This window comes from Scomber japonicus, chromosome 21 (genome assembly GCF_027409825.1).
Source record: "Scomber japonicus isolate fScoJap1 chromosome 21, fScoJap1.pri, whole genome shotgun sequence".
NCBI lineage: Eukaryota > Metazoa > Chordata > Actinopteri > Scombriformes > Scombridae > Scomber > Scomber japonicus.
In genome coordinates this window covers 15,780,339-15,803,619 of record NC_070598.1, presented here as the reverse complement: position 1 = coordinate 15,803,619, position 23,281 = coordinate 15,780,339, and the positions used below count along the sequence as shown (strand labels likewise).

Genomic DNA, 23,281 nt, shown 5'->3' with positions numbered 1-23,281 from the left:
TACTGTATGTGATAGCTCTTTTTGACATTATAAATTAGGGAAGTGAAGCTAACCATCTACTCCTATATTGATTTATCTTCTATGGCATCCCATTTCCCACAAAAGTCACTGAACCGTGCCTTTAGCATCTCACATGCCTTTTTTCATTTTCCAGTGGAAAGCTGCAGGCACTTTTTAATGGAAACTCCCTCCATTTCAGACAATGATGGGGAATTTTGTTGGGAAATGGATGTGGAACTAGGGTTCAGACTGGAAGAACGTCATGTTTTTACTGTTTGTATGGAAATTGCAGCTGGGTCCTCATGCAAAGAATTTACTACATTCCTCATTCCCACTTTTTATCGTCAAATCAGAGAGTTTAAAGCTTGTAGACTACCCCGTACAAAAACACCCAGCCAACTAGTTTTTAGCTTTTCTGAGTTTGACATTTGGATGATTTGAAGAGTTTCCTTACAAAATTCAATATCCACCATGTGGAAATGATGTGCTTCCCCTCACAAAATCATATCATGAAAGTAAATATTTGGATGGTAGAAAATGTAATCTACTAGCTACATTAAGAGTTGGCGAGAAACAATCAAAGTTTGTTCAAAAATATGATGAATTTATGACATTTCTTTGAGTGAATCCTCTCTTTTTGGGGTTGCAGGGTCTAATGAAAGCTTTGTTACAATAAAGTGACACATCCAGTTTTGGTGCGATGCTTGTGTGTATGTAGACTTTTTAAAAATTCTCTTCTTACTGCACCATGTGTGCAGTTTGTGTCTAAGAAAAATGCTATGCATTTGATAAGCTATTTTGTTATTAGTTTGTCTTATTTTAGTATGTTTTAACATGCAAGTCTTAATGAAGAAAAGTAAAATGTCCGATTGTTTATAATGATTTGTTTTAAATAATTTTACATATCAGATTGTTTATGTATTATTTCAGAATATGCATATGTGATCATTGTTTGAATACAGTATATTTCCGAAGACAAGAAAGCATAATGTATTTTTAAAATGAGAATGAATATTCCTTTTGTGCTTCCTCTCAGTTGATTTGAGGTGTGAATATTTTAAATGGAGCCATTAACAGCAGGCAAAATGCACACTGTAGGAGTTTAAAGGGACTGTTCACATACAACCTTATCATATGTATGCAGCCTTACAATAATTATGTACATATCAATCAAATCTATTGCAATGAATGACTGAAAGAATATTTTGATTGAAATTAAAAATGTTTTGCATCTAATCCTTTCATGGATGGTTGCCATCGTGCATTCTGTGGTTTCTCTCTGTCAACTTTCCTATTCTTGGATCGACAAATTACAATGAAAGAGTCATTTATCTCCTCCAGATGATCTATAATTTTTGTGAAGCCAAGCTAATTACACATGTGGCAAGCCTTCTTTGTCTTTGTCCCAGTGGTGACAGACAGGCAGCCTTTCATCATGGCTGGGGATGGCGAGCAGCTGTGAGGCGAAACGAATCTAGCAGTCAGACCAGCTAGCGTCACAGAGAGACCACATGAGAGGAGCTGGCAGCACTCATTTAGGCCTGGTTTGGGTCAGCAGGAGTATGTTTATAAATGTGTGTATGTGTGCACACTTGTGTGTAAGTTGTTTGTGAAAACAGGAAGTTATGACTGGATTTCACATGGTTTACATGAGACCTGGCGAGGCGGCCAACACAGGACCTGACTGTAGATTGAAGTGATTTCAACCTCCTCATGTGAGAAAACATTCAACTCTCATTTGACTGAAGGTATATAGGAAATTCTAACCCACTGTGTGGTGCTACAGTCCAGCCTAGTGGTAACTGCATGTTAGGATGAGAAACATTTGTAATGGTTATAAAAATTCTGACTTTCACAATTAGGACATGACCAGTTGGTCACTTTTTCTGTCCTAAATTGACCGAAGCCTATGCCTATGGTCTCTATAAAACAAAATAAAAATGCAAAAACAAGTTATATTATACAAATAAAAAGAATAAGGGGAATCCTTCTCTTGAGTAATAATACGAATTTGGTTTCCCTGCAGCACTTTAATGGATCAAAAAAACTGCCAGTGTCACCTAAATCAGAAATTAGTCTCACATGCAGCTGTAAAATCACTTAAACCCTCCTGTGGAAAGCACCAGAAAGTCCACAATGGTGAAATGCTGAAATTATAGTCGCCTCACCTGTGGATCCAGGTTTTGAATTTCACCTGCACAGGTGCTAAAATAAGATTAGGTAGTTTTCACTAATGGTGATTCTTCCCTTTACAAATCTTGCTGGCAAGGTATATGATGAATGTGATGAATTGCTTTAGATCAAATTACAAAGGCATTTGACTTAGCAACACCACCACCAGCAGTTGCAACCTTAAAATGCTGCTTATAGGTTAAAGGATAGCCAAGCCTGTCCTAAAACAACAGGCCTAATTGCCTAAATGATCACTGACACATGATTTTTTGCTGTAATCATTCTTCTTTTACATACTAACCATTAAGAGATCCCTTCATAATGACCTTTCTGTACAAGTGATGGGGGACGAAATTCAAAGTGTTCGTTTTATACAAATGTCTGTATGTATTTTAAAGTTCATTTGAAGCTAATATGAGCCTTTAGCCATCAAAATGAATGAATTGCAACTGAGTAGGAAAACTGTCAAGACACAAAGAGGGAACATTTACACTAAACAGACTGTGACTGGAAGATATCCACATAATTTGACTCACTCAGATTGATAAAGCCTCATATTGCCAGTACATTTTTGCTAAAATGAGGAGGTCTTGCTTCCTATCACATACACTGTAAGCACATTTGGAGGGCATCTTGTAATAATCAGTATGAACAGGAGACATTTCAGACTTGAGACACTGCGAATCTATCCTTTAATGCATCAATGACTAAACACTGTAACATATTCTACACTTATATAAGACTTTTACATGTAATGGAATATATTCCCAATTCTTATTTTTGCCCTGGTAACAGATCTGAATACTTCCTTTACTACAGACAGACGCCATGGAAACTTGCAATAGTCATTTTTGGGAAGAATATCGATGAGAAAAAAAGATGTATTACATCACATTAATCTGTTGTGCAGAATTTATTATGCTGAGTCAGCGTAGGGTTCACAAAGTTGGCAGTAAATACATGAATAGTTCTCTGTTATTTATTCTTATGAGAACCCTTTCTGAAATTCTGCCTCAATTGATTAGTTACAAATAAAGACTTTCAACAGAGGGGGATTTGTGTGTGATAATGACTGCCAAACACATATCCATTTTAAGGTCAAAAAGGCTGTCATTCCTCTATCTCTAATTTCTGTGTCTTCCACTCTGCCACATCTCCAGACCTCAGTCTTGAAGCAGTTTTTTGAGAAACAAGGAGCCTCTCAAATTTCAGGAGGAATATCATAATTTTGTGTCATCAGCTACCAAAATGCAAGCATTCAGGTAAGAGTCTTCTCGTTTAAGACATTGTCGACAGAAATAAAGAAGATAATCAGTAACATTCTACCACTACTTTGAATTTTAAAAATGTGTTGAGGTGTTTCAGGAATGATGTTGTTTTAGAACTAAATGCCATTTAAACTAAAAAGAATCTGGGGAAAAAAATGCAAACAAAAGCCTTTTATTTATGCTGTTTTGAGTACTAGCTGGGTGGAAATGGCTGTACTAGCTGGGTGGAAATTGCTTCAGACAGAAACTGAAGTATAACTTAAGTTGCCAAGTCAACCTTCAAAACCTATGACCTTTAAGTTCTTATTATATGATGGCTGTGGAGTCTGACATTCACAGTTTTGTCCTACATAGTAAACCTCACCCACCTTGTAATTTAGTTGCTGTAAGTTTATGCAAATAGGTTGCATAAACAACACTTATTTTTTTTAGTAAGTACAATTGGGTCTCAACATTATGTTCAGTGCCTCCAATCACTTCTTCTCAGGTCTCTGATTTTCTCCAAGTGGACTTCAGATGTGCGTCTGGATGGGAAGACAGCAATAGTAACGGGCGCCAATACAGGAATAGGCAAAGAAACGGCTAAAGACCTGGCCAGCAGAGGCAAGAAAGACAGGAAATTGACTGCTGAGACGTATCATTTATTTCAGTGTGACTCAGAGTGGAAATGTCTTAAGTCTAACTCATACTATCATTACACATACACATAATGAAGTGCTTTAAGCAATAAATTCTTTAATGTATTGGAATAAATAATGTTGATGAGCAAGACTACTGCAATACTGACTTACAAACACTGAAGCTAAGATAAATGATTAAAAAGTAAGGTCATTGTTTAACCTTGTTCAGATTTCAGCATGTTTGTACATGCAACCACACACTTCAGTATTAAGAGGTAATAATCTCTCTAGGGGCACGGGTGATTTTGGCGTGCAGAGACATGGCAAAAGGAGAGCAAGCGGCTCGAGATATCATGAAAGAGGTGAAGGGAGCCAAGGTTGTCGCCAGGCAACTGGATCTGGCTGACACCAAATCGATCTGCCAGTTTGCTGAGAATATCTACAACAGTGGGTGGCACACACACACACACACACACACACACACACACACACACACACACACACACACACACACACCTACAAAAGACTGTAAATAAGTCTTTTGAAGTTAAAATAACCTGGATTTTGTTTTCCAGCTGAGAAGGCTCTTCACTACCTGATCAACAATGCTGGAGTGGCTATGTGTCCTTATGCCAAGACAGTGGATGGATATGAGATGCAGTTTGGAGTCAATCATTTGGGTATGAGATGAAAATGTTGAAGATGTATAGAAAGTTTGGCAAGCCACTATGGGTCCTCTTATTGATTAAAATAACCCCATTGACTTTCTTAGGTTCATGCCAACTGCCCTCATTACTGTTTAACCAGCAGCACTAGAACAACTGATCAACAGGCTCATTTTCTTCTCATCTTCTCACTCCCTTTCTCCCTCTCTAGGTCATTTCTTTCTGACCTACCTGCTACTTGATTTGCTCAAGCACTCTGCCCCATCCCGGGTCATCAACGTGTCATCATCAGCTCACGCCATGGGCAAGATCCAGTTTGATGACCTGAGCGGTGAGAAGAACTACCATCCTGTCAGGGCCTACGCACAGAGCAAGCTGGCTAACAACCTGTTTACCAGAGAGATGGCCAAAAGGATGGAAGGTACATAGGATGTGTGTGTATGTGTTTGTGATTGTGTGTAAGAGAGAGAGTGAGATCATGCACAATGTATGCTTTTTGCCTCTCCTATCTCTCTTGCTGAGCATAAAAAATGGATCTGCATCTTTTGCCAGTGTGAGAGTCTCATGCCTCAACCACAACCGCTCTGGGCAAGAAACAGAGCAAGGAACAACATGTTTGTAGAAAATAACACTCTAAAAGAAGTAATTACCGCTCCACCTATTAAACCTTGTCTATCTGCCTCACTATTAATCCTCACAGAACTAGTAACAGTATAAAGTAAAGTAAGAATCAGTTTGTTTTATTGTAATTTATTATCATCAACTTACCAATGAGTGGATTTTATGCTTATGCTATTATTGTGTAAAATATTCTGATAATAAACCAAACACATTTTCTTGTTTTAACTTCCTGCATTATGTAATCAATGTTTGAATATGGTTTGGTTGTTGTCAGGGGTTTTCTTTTAAACAAAGCAATATTAACAATGTAATTCAATAAAAAAAAGCATTCAGTGATTTGAGAAGTTGGCATCCAAATCGACCAATCTGAAAGAAACTCACGTTCTCAGCTGTGTATTCAGTTCAACCCATTACTTCCAGTTCTAGGTGTGATGGTTTACGCGGTGGATCCTGGAGTGGTGAACACTGAAATAACAAGGCATATAAGCTGGCCCATTGTCGGCTTAGTGAAAACCTTCAGTTTTCTGTTAAAGACTTCGGCAGAGGGAGCCCACACCATCATCTACTGTACTGTAACTCCTGAGAACCAGCTGCTCACTGGAGGATACTACAAGTGAGTTTGTGGTGCTGTTGCATGAAATTGTCAGATGAGTCAAATCAGCCATCCAAAGCCATTTAGGAAATGAAAACAAGAAGCAGCATTGTACCACACATTCAATCAATAACATTGGTGTACTTTAAGTAATGACAATAATAGTGTACTTAAAAGATGTCAGTTGCTCTGCTGTTACTTGGTAGGATTCTTGAAAATCCACTAAAATATATATCATGCATAAGGATTCAGTCTTTCCTTTCCTTTCCTTTCCTTTCCTTTCAGGGACTGTGCCATTGCGAATAGTGCCAGGGCAGCTCAGGATGACGGCACTGCCTTAAAGCTGTGGGCTGTGAGCTGCCACCTACTAGGCATCCGCTGGAGATGAGCTCACAAACCTAAAATATTTTCTCCTGCATGCTATAAAGAAACATCATGTGCACATGTTTGTGCAGTGATATACTACAAACATCATACTCAGAATGTTATGTAAGTGATAGACAAGAATTGTATAAGTAAACATACAGAATAGCCTACCAAAGCAGACATCAGTAGGAGTTGAAATGGTAAAAGTCAGAAAAGTTGAGATGCTAATAAGTGGGTATTGGAAATGAATGTAGTTGTTGCTAATAAAAAAATACAACTGATATCCCAAACTATTGATTGTTCTCGAGTTTTATGCTTTGATTCAGATGTCAGATTTAAAAATGAGTCATTCAATATATTTTACAGCAGACAGCCTGTTTTGGAAATCCTCAAAACAAGATAAGGCATTTAATAGCATTGTCCATCTGACCTGGGAGGACCTCAAGTGGCCAAAAGCAATATTGCAAGACAACATAATGTGACACCATGCTGGATTTAGACATTTCCCTCCAGTATTATATATTATATGGTTCTGTTTTTGTTTTTACATCCACATTTCCCAAACATCCAGGTGTATTTGACATGCTTGAGATATTGTAGCACTCTCTCGGGGCCGATCAGCTCATCATAACTTGTGTCTCTCCGACAGTAGGAGGCAGCACCAGAGCCGCCTATTTCCGAGCCTGTAAACTTGCGAGCCAATTATTCGTCAGCTTGCTCTAGATTGGCCCGCCCGCGATATAGTGATGACAAACGCGGCGGGGTGGAGAGAGAGAAAGTGTGTGTGTGTGTGTGAGAGAGAGAGAGAGAGAGAGAGAAATGACAAGCACCATTCCAATTGATGAACTGACGCGTAGACTGTAAGAGAGCCACATTGTTCATTTCTTTCAGCTGAAGTGCTTCACGGGTCCTGAGGTGGGAATTTGTTGCTGTTTTTGAGGAAGGATGTACTGCAGGTAGGAAAAGGAGAAAAAAAAGAGAAAAGGTTATGTGACTGGCTCTATTAATAACAAGAATGTTAGAAATTTTAAGGAGATTACACCACACCGTGCCACCAGATTTGGCACCAGATTAGATTTGTGTAAAAAACCTATTATTAGTCGAACCAGTTTTTCATGCCATGAATTATAAAGCTTTAACCTTTCTAAATGTGTGTTTTGATCCTGTTTGAACATTTCCTTACCTTCTTGCAGGAAAATATTCAGTTCATGATCAGGCAACATAAATATATCTATTGGACATAGCAAACACTAATTTGTGCTTTAGTCAAACACAAAATGTGGTTAATATTGTGTTGTCATTAGTGTTGTGATAGAGTCACTGTCACGATGGATCAATTTACTGCATGTTTTTTGTTACACTGGTTCCAAATTTCTTCACTTTTGTGGAAAAATCTCACCAGGGATCAAAACAGTGCTGTGACACATTTTTTTTATGCATTCATTTTTATAAAGTAGGTCATGAGCAGCAGTGCTAGTAATGATTAGAAGCAAAATGATTATAGGTATGAAGGGAATACACTTGTGACTTTGTGTTATCTGTGCAACATGAGGTGTTTTTGATGCTTGACTTTTTGTTTGATGATTTTCAGGGGTGTGTGCTGCTGTAACCGCTGGTCATCTGAGGACAGGTTAGATGGGAAAACAGTCATCATCACCGGAGCGAATACTGGTATTGGCAAAGAGACAGCAAGAGACCTGGCAGGGAGAGGTACTGCAAACGCTTGTCTTTCCAGCTGTGTGTTTAATTGGCTGCCTGTCTCCAATCTACCTCGGTCTATTTCTGGCTCTATCATATTGATTCCTTGTTGTTGTCTTTGTTTTTTCACTTGTTTTCTTCCATTTTTTACAAACTTTCCAAGTGTGACCTATACACCCCACTTCTTTCCCTGGAATTAAGAGCCTCCTAATGCTTGAGTGGTTTAAAGCTAGAAAGCATGATCTTTAACTGTGCCTCTGTCCTCAGACCTCCACCATAGAATCCTTGTTACTTGTATACTTATTCAATGTGATTACATGTACAGGTTTTTGTTAGAAAGTCAAGCTGTTTCTAACTTGATTTATCTGAGTCTGCTTGTTTATTCTCTCTCTTCAAGTGATTTTATAACTTCAGTATACTTCAACCTTTTCCCTATTTTGTACATTTTAAAGAACGCATCTATAAAACCAGAGGCCTACAGGAAAAACATTTGAGCATGTTGCCTCACACTTCACCAACGGAGCGAAAGACAAATGACAGTGAAAGAAGACAGACGAAGCATCAAGGGGACAGAGGGAGCATTGTGAGGGTCTGCTCCCCTCTCCCAAGCCAGACAGGCAACAAAAGACAGATGGGAGGGTGCTCCCAGCAGAGCGTGCAAACACACACACACACACACACACCCACACACACACACACACACACACCCACACACACACACACACACACACACACACACACACACACACACACATGCAGAGTGTGTAATATGATGAAAACTGGTTCTGCATACGTGATTCAGTTTGTTCATTCGGCTGCAGTCGAGAGGCTCAGCATGGCATCTACCTCTTTTTGAAAACAACCACTGTGCATTTGTGTGAGTGTGTTTGTTTTCACACATGTTGTCATATGTGACCAATAATTAAAACATGAAATAAAATGAAAGCGTAAAAAAAGAAATCAAAAAAAGAGAGAAAACAAAAAAGACATGGTGGAAAGATTGATCACTGCCAGAGGAAAGTAATAACACTGTGGATTTGTTTCTGGAGAAAGCTTTGTCAAATTACGGCATTACCTTTCAGTTAATTGGATTATGTAATATATTGATGACAACATGATTAGATTTGCTCTGGGATTCATGAGAAGTTGGTTGGTTGCCTTGGGCACAGCATCCAACCAGGGTTGAATCTCAACCTTTTTATTTATGTTTTTTAATTTCTGTGTTTTTTAGTTGCATTTACCATTTTGATTAAATAGAATATGCATATAACTCATCCGAGACAAAAGTTAATGCTTGATTATTTAAATGAGGGAGTGCCATTATAATTACGTGCTAATAAATGTCTGAATTTATGTAATATGTGCAGGCATGACTTCTGTCATTATTTGCATCATGCCCCTATTTGCATACTGAGATTATTCATACATGCATAACACTGTGTCGTCAACTGATGGATGATCTTCAACTTGATTTAGTATAACTCTCCATTCTCACAGTTTGTTTACTGTTTTATCTAATTGAGTGAACTTGGCTACCCTGGAAATGTGGGAACAATTGGGTTTTCCCACATGGGAGCACACGCAGAGAAACAAAGACACTGTGATGGGATACAGACGCTACGCTCCAACTGATTAATGGCTCTCCTCTTCCATAATTGCTGGGCACCGCTGCTATTTTGTGTGTGTGCGTGTGTGTGCGTGTGTGTTCAGTTGGTGGGGGTGGGAGCGGTTGTCAGTTGTCTATTTGTGAGTTTGTGTGGGTGTGCGTGTATGTTTTTGTGTGTCTTTGAGTGAGTGAGTTAGTTAGTGAGTGAGTGCATGTGTGTCCTCAGAGCCCCTTTCTGGTCTCATTAAGGAGAATACATCGTAATTTGCGTCACAGCCGAATGAGAATGTGCGAGTTAAGGAGGTCTTGTATTCATGTGAGTGGAGTGGTTGGCTAAATGAGATGCTGAGTGAGTTTAGAAAACATTAGAGGACACTCAGAAGTATATTGAGAGGTTTAGGTATTTCCACTTTAATTACCATCTGGATGCCTGCTAATGAGGAAAGCTTTTGTACTTTGATAAACTTGGATTTATCACCTGATCACCTAAATATATGAGTGTATATGCTTATAAAGTAAAAGCTGCAAAAGCATCTGCTATCTTTGGACTGTGTTTTTATTATGACTGACTTGCAGGACAAATTTTAAAGCCTCAACTAAACCAATAAGAGAGCTCACATTTCTAGCTGTCCATCTTCTGTATACTTACTCTTAGTATGTCTTTCGTCCCCAGTCTATTAAAAACACTTGTAACTAACCCTTTACTGTGGATGCTATACTTGAAATCTAGTATCATGACCTTTCTCCTTTGGTTCTCAGGTGCGCGTATCATCATGGCATGCAGGGACTTGGAGAGGGCAGAGGAGGCCAGGTCGGACATTTTGGAAGAAACAGGAAATGAGAACTTGGTTATAAGGAAGCTGGATCTGTCTGATACCAAGTCCATTAGAGCCTTTGCTGAAATCATCAACAAAGGTAGCTAACTGATTTAATACTTTAGTGTTTGATGATTAATGTAGGCTAATCCTGGGCAGATTCGGAGAGGGAGGATATCATCTCTTGTATGTTTACTACTGTACTGTACTGTTAATGTTTTTGGGAAATATTGTTACTAACTCTTTATTATATTGTGATGTTCTTTCTAGAGGAGAAACAAGTAAATATCTTGATAAACAATGCAGGCATCATGATGTGTCCCTACTCCAAGACTGCTGATGGATTTGAAATGCAGTTAGGAGTCAATCATTTGGGTAAGTCATTTTGCGAAGTTGTTCACATTCACTGTTCAATAAACTGTCAAGCAAGACTGTTAGAACTTATTTTACAGTCTTGGTAATTAATGTAACATAAACAGTTGGCAGTCACACTGTATCTTTGAGTGTTTTTATAATAAGATTACACAGTAATTGAAGGGATCATCCGATTAAATAAGCTTTTATTTGATATATTTTGTGGTATGAACAAGCTGTGCAGAAGCTTGCCAACATATCAGCCGCAAAAATGAACCAGAGTTAGTGTTTTCTTCAAGCTGTCAGTGTTTTCCCTGTGTTGGACCATGGCATCCTTCCAAATGATCTTTTCCTCGGTGGTATTTTTGTCACAGGCAGACAGATACAAGAACATGCTGTGCCTGAGCATGGTCACCCACACACATATGTGCGCACACACACACACACACACACACACACACACACACACACACACACACACACACACACACACACACACACACACACACACACACACACACATATACATATGTGTACAGCCACGGACTTCCTTAACATGTACATACATAAGCACAATATGTACTTTCGATGAGGATAAACTTATATCAACAGGAAACAGAGAACAATAGTGGGAGAGCAAAAGAGAGCAAAACACTTTACACAGAGGTCAGTCAAATACTTTCCAGTGCTTCAGTTTATTTCAAGTTATGATGACACATAGAGCTAGGCTGAGGCTGAATGATTGGCAAAGAGGAGAATTGTTTTGTGAGAACTAGTAGTCGAAGATATTAAGCTGTTTCACTAATTGTATACGCATAGGACATCATGAGAGTGACATGTTCTTTATGTTTGACTTCAAATAGTAATCTTCAGTCTGCTTGCCAAATCCCATCTGTGTGTGTGTAGATAGTATGAATGTCATCGGAAGAGCTGCTGTGCACTGACTATGACAAAGAGACACTTGTGACTCCAGAATCACATGAAGTCACAAGTACACTACAATCTGAAGATGCAATAATATTATCATACTATCAACTCTGCATATGGAGTGAGAAAGCTGGTCATGGCAAGAGATCAGAAGCGAAAGTCGGATTTCCAAATAAACACAGACACCACTTCAAAAGCTGTCACAGACTGATTTAATAACTTTAAACCTGTGTGTCATTAGCTACACAATAGTATAACAATCAAATTAGGTGATGTAGGATTTTTTGAGTTTCTGGTTTTTGGCTAGTAGTAGGAAACATGAGAGTATGTCTCCTCTCACATTTAATAGGAAAAAAATGCCAGCAGAGGATTAATTTGGCTCTAAAAGTATCAACTAATAACAGTATTTTGTGCTCAGGGGGTGAATCAGCCAATCATGTCTTCTTGCACTCTAGACTTGCACCCCAGATTGTAATATCACACCTCCTGGAGTGTATAAATTGCTCACAGGATGTTGTAGACACCTCACTATATGAAGTGTGATAGTTGTTTGGGCAGTGTGAGACAATAGCCTTGAAATATCTTTCCTCAGGTCACTTCCTGTTGACTTACCTGCTGCTGGACCTCATAAAGCAGTCAGTCCCGTCCCGTATCGTTGTCGTGGCATCGGTGGCCCACACCTGGACTGGGCTACAGCTGGAAGACATCAACAGTGAAAGGAGTTATGATACCATGAAGGCCTACGGACAGAGCAAGCTGGCTAACGTCCTCTTTGCACGCTCATTGGCAAAACTCTTACAAGGTGAGAAGTTCAAGATTTCAAGAAATAAAAGCTTACATACATGTCACAAAAAATAAGTAACTGCAGATTTTTGTTTTAAGTTGATTCACAAAATTGCTTTTTAACCATGATATATAAACATAGAAGACTTAACACACAGACATGCATAAGAGTTTGCACATGTTTAATAGTTTTTTTCTTTTTCCGAGGTTACACAACAATAACATATGAATCTTATTTTCACTGGAAACTAGCTCATTGTTATTTTTTTCAATACAACTGAAAGAAAAAAGCTTTAATATGACAACCCAGCAGTCACTTGGTTGATTTTCTAGATCTGAAGTTTCCACTATGAAGCCATTATGATTTTAACTCAGAAACAAACAAGATAAGACATTAAAGGTAGCAATGGAAGTAAAATGCAAATGCTATGTTTAATATGGCTTATCTCATTTAAACATACAAATGTTATTGTGTATGTTCAGTCACTGATACTGCTACTGTTTTGTGTAAATTGTCTGCAAAATCACAGAATATGCAAATGTCAATAGGAACTTGTTTTCATATGTTCACATGGTTATCCACATACTTGTATGCGTGTTGCAGGTACAGGGGTGAGCGTGTTCTCTCTGCACCCGGGTGTGGTGCAGTCTGACCTGTGGAGGCACCAGCACCAGTGTATTCAGGTGGCAGTGAAGATCTTCAGGGTTTTCACCAAAACAACGGTGGAGGGAGCACAGACCACCATCTACTGTGCTGTACAGCCTGGCCTGGAGAGTCAGAGTGGAGGGTACTTCAGGTACAAACCAAATTTTAGCCAACTGGTTATACAAAAGCTGTCAGTGTGCTGGTTTCATGCTGCTCTGTATTTTCTACCTGCTGACAAACAAAAGTCATACTGTCCTGTATGTAGTTCATGGTTAACAATTGTATCCTTATTTAACACTCACACACAATGCAACACACAGTGTGTAATGGCCATTTTCTGTCCTTATGTGTGTTCAGTGACTGCGCTCCCGCAAGGTGCTCAAGGGCTGCTTCTAATGACGACTTGGCCCAGAAACTGTGGGAGGTCAGCTGCAACATGCTCGGCATCACCTGGCAGTGAATAGCTGCAAATGAACTATACAGGGAAGAACATTAAAGTATATGCTACTGTATGTATAAACATCATCATTCAAACAGCACTGTTAAGCACTTTCATAGAGGCATTAAGGTTGATGTTACTGTTGTGGAAAAGATGTACAGTATTTTATGTCAGAATAGCCCAAAAGACATTGGATCACTACCAGAAGCTCACTTATTTTATAAATGATCAAATAAAATCTTACATTTTAGTCAAATTATATTTCTCAGACAATATTGTATAATCATAACCCACATGGCAAACTGAAAGAAGATTTTGCAGAATTTGAAAAATGTTAAAACAATTTTGAAATGTATTTTTACTGTATTTTCACTAACTGAAGTGGGCATACTTAGTTGAGTTGGTTTTGTATCTTGAGCGTAGATATTGTCAATCTTTTACAGATGTTAGCTTGATATACTGCTCTTAAGAAGGAAGGCTTACTTTATATCTGCTGTTAGTTTAGCTTAAGGGTGACAGAAGGATAGTTTTTGGCATTGACGAGAAAAGTGTCACCAAAAGTACTTTATAGAGTAATAACTACATGAAATACTGTACAATATGGCACATGTACAGTATTGTGATTGTCAGTTGAGACACTTTGGTGATACTTAATAGGCAGTGGGTACATTTCTGCTTTTAGAATAGTGCTCTGAAAATCTTAATGTACATATATTGATCAGTAAAAATGAAATCCTTATTGTGCTTTTATTGCAGTTTACATGCAGTCTGCTATTTCAGCTAAAAAAGATTCAGACTTACAACACTGATTATGTGGCTTTATTGAAGTGACATGGTTACAATGTGTCAGCATGTTGTAGTTTTGTGTGTTAATGTGACATATCTTCTATATCATCAGTGGTGGAAGAAATACTCAGATCTTTTACTTAGGTAAAAATACCGAAAGAGCAGTGTAGAAATAATCCATTGCAGGTAAAAGTTCTGCATGAAAAATGCTACGTAAGTAAAAGTACATAAGTATTAGCAGCAAAATGTAGTTAAAGTATTGCTGTAAAAGTAGTGGTTTGGTTCCTCTGACTCACGTATTATTGTATAGGACATAATTAGATTATTAATACTGAAGCAACAGTGTGTAAGCAACATGTTACTGCTGTAGCTGATGGAGGTGGAGCTAGTTTAAATTATACAAGTAGATAGTTTAGTCCAGTGGTTCCCAGCATAGGGGTTGGGTCCCTCCAAAGGGTCACAAGATAAATCTAAGGGGTTGTAAGATGATTGATAGGAGACAACAGAAAAAAAACAAAGTTCTATTCTGTAGATCTATTCTATAGTTTTATTCTAACATATAAATCTGTTTTCATTTCATAGACATCTGAAATGTGATCCAGACTACACACTGCTGTTTGTAAGACATCGAAATTAAATAACTTGGAAACCACTGGTTTCATCTTTAACAATGTGTTGTATTTTAAAAGCTTGTTATATCATCCATTGTGTCATATCTTCATTTGAAAATTAATTAAAGCTGTTAGAACGTGCTATACTTCCCTCCGAAATGTAGGTTAGCTGAGTGGAAGTATAAAGTAGCATTAAATGAAAATACCCAAGTAAAGTAAAGTAGGCCACAAGTACCTCATATTTGTACTTATGCACAATAATTGAGTAAATGCACTTAGTTATTTTCCCCACTGTATACTAGCTACAATTGGTACATAATGTAAACATTAAATCTGTCACAAAGCAAAGTTCTGTTTTTTTGTTGCTACTACATATACAGTAGTATGGGGATTCTGAGTATATTTATGCCATGTTAGCATTTTCCATACTCATGGGTTGACATTTCCAGATGCAGTAGCATGTGACTGGAATGGAATCCAAACAGATGACTGAATTGTAATGCGACTTGATCCATATGTGCATGTTATTAAAGTCACAAAAGTTTTTTAAAAAGACCAAGTAAAAAAAGGATGTTTGAGACCTGCTCTCTGTGTGTATAGCACGGTTATGTTTTATTCACTGGTTTAATTGATGGACGGCTCATTAATGGACAGTAAACAACAATGCAGTGGACTGCAGCACATGAACTTTTTTGTCTTCATGTGGCACTTTGGAGGTTTTTTTTCTTGAGGAACAAAGATGAAGAGAAATTATCTTTTTAAAAACATGTCTTAAGCTAAATCACATGAGGGTGTATTTAAAACCAAAGGAATGTAGCACAAGCAAGTGGAGTTTCTACAGGACTGTGACCAGTGCTCCCTCGCAGTGTGGTATAAGGAATCAGGCCTAATTGATCACAAATAACTACCCCAGTCATCATCAGTCTCTTGTTAACAGAAATGTACACTATTTTGAGAGGCAGATTTTAAATTTCTGACATAACAACTAATTAAGTGACAATAAAAATATTGCTTCATTGCATATAATATTATCATATACTCTGCACAGTTGTATTGGCTAACTTACATGTAATATAATATAAATGTAAATGTTGTATACTTATGTATATTCACGGAATACACATCAAAATGGAATTTATTAAGCATTGAGATGCTATGAGACCTTCATAGAAACAGGGCATGGTCCTCTACATTTTTTACTTTGATAAGAGCCTATTTAATACACTTGTGCATCTCAATTTGTAGAGAGAAGGTATTTTGATAGTACAAACTAATGGTGAAATATTTTTCTATTCATTATGCAAAATATTCTTATAGAATTCAAGGATTTGGGTATTGGAAAATTCGTTGCTGTGTGAAATAATACATAGGCGACATTTATTCTTCTTCTTAATTCATCATTGGGTGGGATAAAGAGCAATAAATGTTGCTTTTTAAGTGGACAACTCCTGTGTCCAGAACAGAGAAAAAAAATAGTTAAATCATACGAAGAAGTCTGTATGTGTTAGTAACCTCCCAGCCTGTAGATGGCAGTGTGGACAATCATTCATGCTCAAACAAACAAGAGACAGAGGCTCTACGCATGCGCTGTTAAAGTATACGTCAGCTCTTCTCCATTAACAAGCTCCTCAGATCTACGTGGCCTTCACTCCTCTGACTGTCTCTTCGTCTAACACGACCTCAGCCTAGGTAAGTGCCATTCATTTAAATATCACTGTAGTTTTTAAAGAAAACTTTAGCTCACAAACTGATGTGAGACGTTGCCTTTTATTGGTTTTGTTGGTTGGTTTTCCAGCTAACCCTAACTTCACGTCGACCTGACAGATAGCTTTTCTTACGATAGCAATTAGCAAAGAAAGAGCTGCTATCAAAACCAACTTCAAATGATTTTAAATGATAAAAGCGCGTTTCTTTTTTGTATGTGCTGGTAAATATTTGCTGGGGAAAAGAGAAAATGAACTGTTTATTTGCGATTATAACGTTGTGTGAGTCAAACAAGCCCCACGTCAGCACTGAGCAGTCCAAGCTTGAGCTTAACACTGACTTTGTGTTTTCTTCTTGTTTACAGCCTAAACACCATGGATCAGGTAATGCAGTTTGTTGAGCCGAGTCGGCAGTTCGTCAAAGACTCAATAAGACTCGTAAAAAGATGCACAAAACCCGACAGAAAAGGTAAGCTCATACTTTGGCCCGGTCTCGGTTGTAATTCAGTTCAATCTAACCACCCACTGTCAAGTCTAAGCCTCTCGGTTAAAACATCTGGGATCGAAAGAACATCAATATCTGTCTTCATGAAGTGTGATTTGATTTGTTATATTTTAATATCGATTGTTTTTACCCCTTTCAGAATTTCAGAAGATTGCAATGGCCACAGCGATTGGATTTGCCATTATGGGTTTCATCGGTTTCTTCGTCAAACTCATCCACATCCCCATCAACAACATCATTGTGTAAGTAGCAGAAGTACAACACACGATGTTTACGTGGTGAATTGTATCTTACAGTTGCTGTCTGATGTTCGTATTGTTACTGATGATGTGTTAAAGAGAAACAGTGGAGAGGTGGCCCTAAGAAGGGGTAGGAGGGGGTGGGGGGGGGGGTTGTCTTGATTAGATCGCTGTCTGTCTGGGAAGGCTACCATCTTAACAGTTTACTCCCAACATCTCACTGATATTGGTGGTGATTCCTCAGAGAGCGTTTTCCTAATTGTTTGATATACTAATTGACTAATTTGATTAGTTGATTAATTACCCTACCCCTCCCCCTCCCCTTTTCTGGTAGTGGGTAAATGTCTGTACAAATTGACTGCACAGATACACAACAACTGAATTGGAAATTCACTGGAATACATTTTATGTCTGTCCATTTGTGCAGCAATGTGGCAAGATTATTCATCAATGTTTTACACACCACTTTAAAAAAATCAATGTATTGTAAAATATGAAAAATGAATAGTTTAAAAACCATCTGAACAAGTATCCAGAATCACACCGTTTTATTTTCAATAAGAAAACCAACTTAAGTGTAACTCCATAAAGGCAGCATTTTCAAACCATAACTTTTGTATATTGTTAAACCTCTTACTGTTACATGCAGACCACAAAGTACAGAATCTCTATTGTTTACACTACTGTAGAAAGGCAAACTGCAGAAACTACGCTAACAATGAAATGTAGAAAAATGAAATGTAGAAAAATGGCTACAAAGTTCAAAACTAAATGTGTTCGATAGAAAAGTGATCATGTGCTTATTAAATATGTATTCATTTAGATATTTTCATAGGTAAAATCCACGACCAATTATTTGTGACCTATGACCCCAGAAATGCAGATATTGGACTTTGCCTTTACACTACCTATGTGTTTAAAGTAATGCAAAGGCAGAGTGCAGTAGTTACAATCTGAGTGTCTCCTCCTGAGAGAGTCTTAATCTAATCTATATTTTAGTGTTTGCAAGTTAAAAAGTGGAAGTAGTTAAGAGTCCTCAGGTATTGGTTTGTGAGGTTCAGCCTATAACAACGACTCGATAAATGTATTTTAATTGTAACATTTATGTGAACCTATTTTTAGAATTGGATATATACTTTTATAGAATATAATAAAGTTAATGTCTTAATAGAATTGAATTCTATCAATCAACGAGGTGAATACACTTTTAAATTGTTATGCTTGCTGTAATAAGCTGAAGTTATATAAATTATGACTTGTTAACGACATTGTTAAATAGTGTGAAATGTTACACTTGATTAGGGTTGTACTACCTGCTCCCTGTAACCCCTAAAATAAACAAGAGAGTGTGACAGGGGAGGGGGCTGTAAATCTGTAAACTAATATCTGTGTACTCACTTGTCCTATCTAGCTATCTGGCACTAGCACAGCGATAACCAAACTATTAGTACTATGATTGAGTTAGCTGACAATACATAAATGAAGTTCCCCTTGATTGTCCTAAAATCAGCTCGAATACAGGATTTACAGTCACTGGCGCAGCTTGGATGGCTGTAACCCAGGCAGTGTGCAGTAAATACACTTTTAGTGCAGTTTTAGTTTTTGGTTGAATTTTGTAGGTCCTGCAATTTTTACATTGTTTTCTCTAAAATAGAGCAAGACTGAACTTAGAAAACTTGTAACAAGATAAAACAGACATGTAAGCTTATTTTCAGTCATAACTCAGTTTTGATCTAAATTGTAGTAACTGCAGTTAGTGTTTTTTAGGGCAGTATAGTTGCCACTGAAAACCCGACTCTTATTGACCAAATTACAAGCAGTGATAATCAAAAATTAAGCAATTTAATGATTATATTTATGTCAAGTTTATCTTTTGCACAATACATTGTTCATTTTATTACTTAAATGAAACTTCACAAAACAAAGACAGTTATTATGAATGTTTGGCACATTTTACAGTATTCATTAATACAATGATAGAGTAATCTGCAGGGCAAACACACTGGTAACATTCATGGTTTTATTTGTGTGCTGAGTAAGAGATAACATTAAAATTTCATGCGTACAGATTATTCAGAATTGCAAAAATCATTTGGAGTGTCTGTTTTTCCAATGAAATAATGGTATGATGCAAAATGTAACACTAACACTGTCCTTCTCTTTTTCTTCCAGTGGTGGTTAAATTCTCATCAAACTACAAACTACTACAAAACCCGGGGACAGGAGACTGGTGCAAAGTGTTATTGGGCTGGTGTGAAAGGGGATTTGAGGGATGGCATTTTTTACATTCTGTGCACAACATTGATATTTCGCTGTGTAAATAAAACGATGGAAACCCACAGAATGATTTGTCCTATCTATTCAATGACCCTTGGTTCCATAAAATGTTTGCAATGGTTGGCTTGTAAAGGTATGATATTTAACCTTCATTTAAAGGCACAAATAGTTTTAAACTGGCTGTAGTCTGTTTTCCATTCAAATGAATAGAATAGATTGAGAGGGAACACTGTAATAGGCACATAGGTTATGATATGCAGGCACCTCAGCATATTGAAAGGAAAACATGATAGCTCACAAGATGATTTGTGTGAAGGTATAGTGATAACTCCTTACTCAAATTGTTTCCTTATATTAAGTGTCATTTTCATGAAATACAAACACGTTAGAATGAAGTAAGGCCTGGTTTCCTCTGGTCTGTATGAGGTGCATATTAATTAGCAGGGTTTAACACTGAAAATGAAGAACCTGCTGGGTATAAAGTTTACTGTTACTTTTTACTAATACAGTAAAGATAGACGTCCTTGACTAGGTTGAACCATGTAATCAGATGGAAAAGGTTCTTTGGTTAGTTTTGAAATATGCACTAGTGCTTACTAAGTTATGATTGTGATAATTTTTGAAGGGAGTTTCACAGCATAACGTGTTATAAGTCAAATATTGACTGGGAAGGATGATCTCTTCTATCTCATTCACCATCCTTCAGGATGCCCATGCTCCAAAGCAGAGGCTGGTCTGTGGTCACAGTTACAGGCTTTCTGGGTTTTCCAGGAGTTACTGGCTCGTAGGTGTTGGAAGTGCTCACCAGCTTCCCAAACTGCAAGACCTGGTTACCTGGACAAAGAAGACAGAAACATAATAGCTGTTAATGTGGTAGTGATGACTGCCTGCTGGGTGATAATGTAACACCACATTACTCATTACTTTGATAGTTAAATGATTTAATGAGCCAAGTTAGGTAATTAGTTTCTAATGTGATTAGTTATATTGCACATGCACATGGCCTTTGGCACCAACTGTGTGTCAAAGCTTTAAGCTTTGTTAGAGAGAATGTGGTCTCGAGGAGTTTGTGTCCCTGTGTAGCTGAGACGAGGTGGTCCACATGACTTCTTTGTGTCAGAGCACAGAAATTTGGACCCAGTAAGGCCACAAAAGGTTCAGAGCCAAATCACACACACACACACAAAGGCTATTATGCTAAGGCCACTGAGCTTACTCCCACTTTGTGGTTACTGAAGTGCTAAGAAATCCTCTCAAAGCGAATCCTTCAGCCACTAATAACAGGAAAGGTGACCACTGACGTGTACGAGCCACACAAGGGTTTTTATTTGGAATCCGTTATAATGACTAGTAGTGACTAGTGAGAGTGGCCAACAAAAAAAGAGCAGATACACTTTTAGGATAATTAGGATGTGATGATCATAGATGAAATGGTAAAACATGGATAAATGTCAGGAGGGAAAATGTTATTCTCTGTGCCTATGTCCACACAATGAGACACGATCAGCCGAAAACGGTACCCTTGTTAACAAGGCATTCAATGTTAACTTTAATAAAGCTGCATATAACAACCTGGATATTTCAAATCTTGAACAAAACATGGATTCATTCAGACCTGTAGAACAACTGGCCAACACTGACCTCAAGTGGTCAAACCAGGAAGCTCAGCAATATCTGGAAATGGAAGCATCCACTTCTACTGTCTGTGATTTAGATTGAACTGAAGGGGCTGCAGTTGAAAGAACCTTCAAAGCTTTAAGTTAACCTAGAAACTTCAAAACTGTTTTAGCGAGGGATTTAGTTATGCAAAAATACTGAACCTTTAAATAAAATTACAAATCATTAGTAGAAATATGAATTTTTACGTGCCGTTTTCCACATTCATAGTTGCATTTATTCACGCATCATTTGTTCTGAACAAGCTGAGCTGACAAGCTCCCTGGGAGTGGAGCTGTTGCATCGTGTCTAATGTGAAAAGGGCAAACCTTTCTGTTGCAACCATATGAATTCATGTTTTATCTGTGACGACTGTATGATCTTACCATCTGCAGCAAATTAAACACTAAAACATTTCTAATGTATTTTCTGACCAGGTCAGAAAATACACCAAATTTGGTTTTAATTGTGTTCACATTTTCAAGTGAGGGTGGTTGTTCTTTTGAAAGGCTTTCACATGTTTGTGTCTCAACAACTTATTAAACCCAGATGCACCGCAGCTTGTTTTCTTATTGTTTCTAAAGTCTAAAGCAGTGGCTGTTATTAGGCCTGACTTGATTTTTTCAGCCATTCTGATCTAATTATCCCGTCTGCCAGTTTGGTGTCAGCGGGCTTTGAACAGAGTTTGAAAGTGAGTCGAAGACTGGCTTGGTAACTTGAAAGAGTTGCTTTACACTTACAAAAACAGTAAAAGCCTTACAGTGTTAAGGCTACTGTGTAGAGTACTAAGATTAGATTAGATGGTGTTGGCTGTAAGAGGTGGTGGGCATGGTGTGTCAGGTAAGAGACACCCTCTTACCTGACACACTGCACCGGGCCTGGTAAATGTCCCCAATAGTCTGCAAACTGAGTCCCAATAATACTCTGGACTGTCTTAATGACCCTTTGCAGAACCTTCTGGTGTTTCTTGGTGGAGCTGGCAAGCCACACTGTGATGCAGTATGTTAAGATGCTCTCTGCGGTGCATCTGTGGAAGTTGACCCGAAGGCTATTGCAAACTAGCTCTCTTCAACTTCTTCTTCTTCTTGCTTAAGAGGCACTGTTGAGCCTTCCCAAAGACAGTGGAAGTTTGGATGAACCATGAGTGGTTGTCTGTATTGTGAAATTGGAGACTCTCTCCCCAGCCTCATCACCAATGGACACTGGGCTGGGGTTTGTTCTCCTCATCCTCTGAAAGTCCACTCTAATCTCTTATTAAGTAATATTATCTGTGTACAAAACATGTATGTTTTAAATCTATAACATCTATATGTAAGAAAAAACTACATAAAGGTGGATGTTTTACGTCTGATAAGTAAGAGTACATTTTCAAAACGTGACTGGAACCTCTTCTCAAAAGCATTACTTTAGCAAAGGTCTATATTAATCATTACGTTTCAAGTTTGGAACTGTTTAAAGGGAATTTTCCTCCAGCCTCAGAAAATTAGGTGTCAAGGCAACCGTGGTGCATTGTTAGTGCAAAATATCTTCTATTAGTCCAAGGTATTTCGTCGGCTTTGTAAATTTTGATAAAAGAAAAATGTAGCACTCTGCAGTCAGACATGAATTGTAGGTCTGTCAGTTTTATAAAAGTGTTCCATCTCTCGTTTTCAGTGTGCCAGTGTGCAAATAATGGAACATTCTAAAGACATAAAGCTGAAACATCTATTCTCTTGTGAAGAATAAAGAGACTAATTAATCATACAACCTGATTTAGCAAATGCTACGCCTCAAACATCAGAATATTGCATACTATTAACCCGACCCAACACTTGATAATTGCATTGTTTCAACATCCTCTAGAAGAGACAAAACATGAGGCGCATTAGAAAATAAGAATTTTATGAATATGCAAAAGCAGTTTTGGTGCAATCACTTCAAGCTAAGGCAAAA

General features: G+C 37.9%; 4 protein-coding genes across 4 annotated transcripts in view; 3 read left to right on the top strand and 1 right to left on the bottom strand.

The window, feature by feature from the left end:
* Positions 1-3,647: 3,647 nt before the first annotated feature.
* On the top strand, positions 3,648-6,326 carry si:dkey-73n8.3 (uncharacterized protein LOC100150965 homolog). The gene is made up of 7 exons (XM_053342333.1): positions 3,648-3,653; positions 3,905-4,043; positions 4,352-4,507; positions 4,636-4,740; positions 4,937-5,146; positions 5,767-5,959; positions 6,224-6,326. Exons 1-7 carry the CDS (start codon positions 3,648-3,650, stop codon positions 6,324-6,326), a joined length of 912 nt encoding a protein of 303 aa, XP_053198308.1.
* Positions 6,327-7,180: 854 nt separating this feature from the next.
* zgc:112332 (uncharacterized protein LOC553712 homolog) lies at positions 7,181-13,849 on the top strand. Its single transcript, XM_053342028.1, has 7 exons — positions 7,181-7,260; positions 7,896-8,014; positions 10,368-10,523; positions 10,694-10,798; positions 12,297-12,506; positions 13,092-13,284; positions 13,491-13,849. The coding sequence occupies exons 1-7, from the start codon at positions 7,250-7,252 to the stop codon at positions 13,591-13,593; spliced, it is 897 nt and encodes a 298-aa protein (XP_053198003.1). The 5' UTR covers positions 7,181-7,249; the 3' UTR covers positions 13,594-13,849.
* Positions 13,850-16,516: 2,667 nt separating this feature from the next.
* On the top strand, positions 16,517-19,760 carry sec61g (SEC61 translocon subunit gamma). Its single transcript, XM_053342540.1, has 4 exons — positions 16,517-16,658; positions 17,038-17,141; positions 17,317-17,419; positions 19,589-19,760. Exons 2-4 carry the CDS (start codon positions 17,048-17,050, stop codon positions 19,596-19,598), a joined length of 207 nt encoding a protein of 68 aa, XP_053198515.1. The 5' UTR covers positions 16,517-16,658; positions 17,038-17,047; the 3' UTR covers positions 19,599-19,760.
* The window catches only part of tpk1 (thiamin pyrophosphokinase 1), a 70,699-nt gene continuing 67,060 nt past the window's right edge, over positions 19,643-23,281 (bottom strand). The window contains exon 9 of the mRNA XM_053342539.1: positions 19,643-20,527. Coding sequence (XP_053198514.1) covers positions 20,382-20,527 — 146 coding nt within the window. The 3' untranslated portion in view covers positions 19,643-20,381. The remainder of the gene's footprint in view (positions 20,528-23,281) is intronic.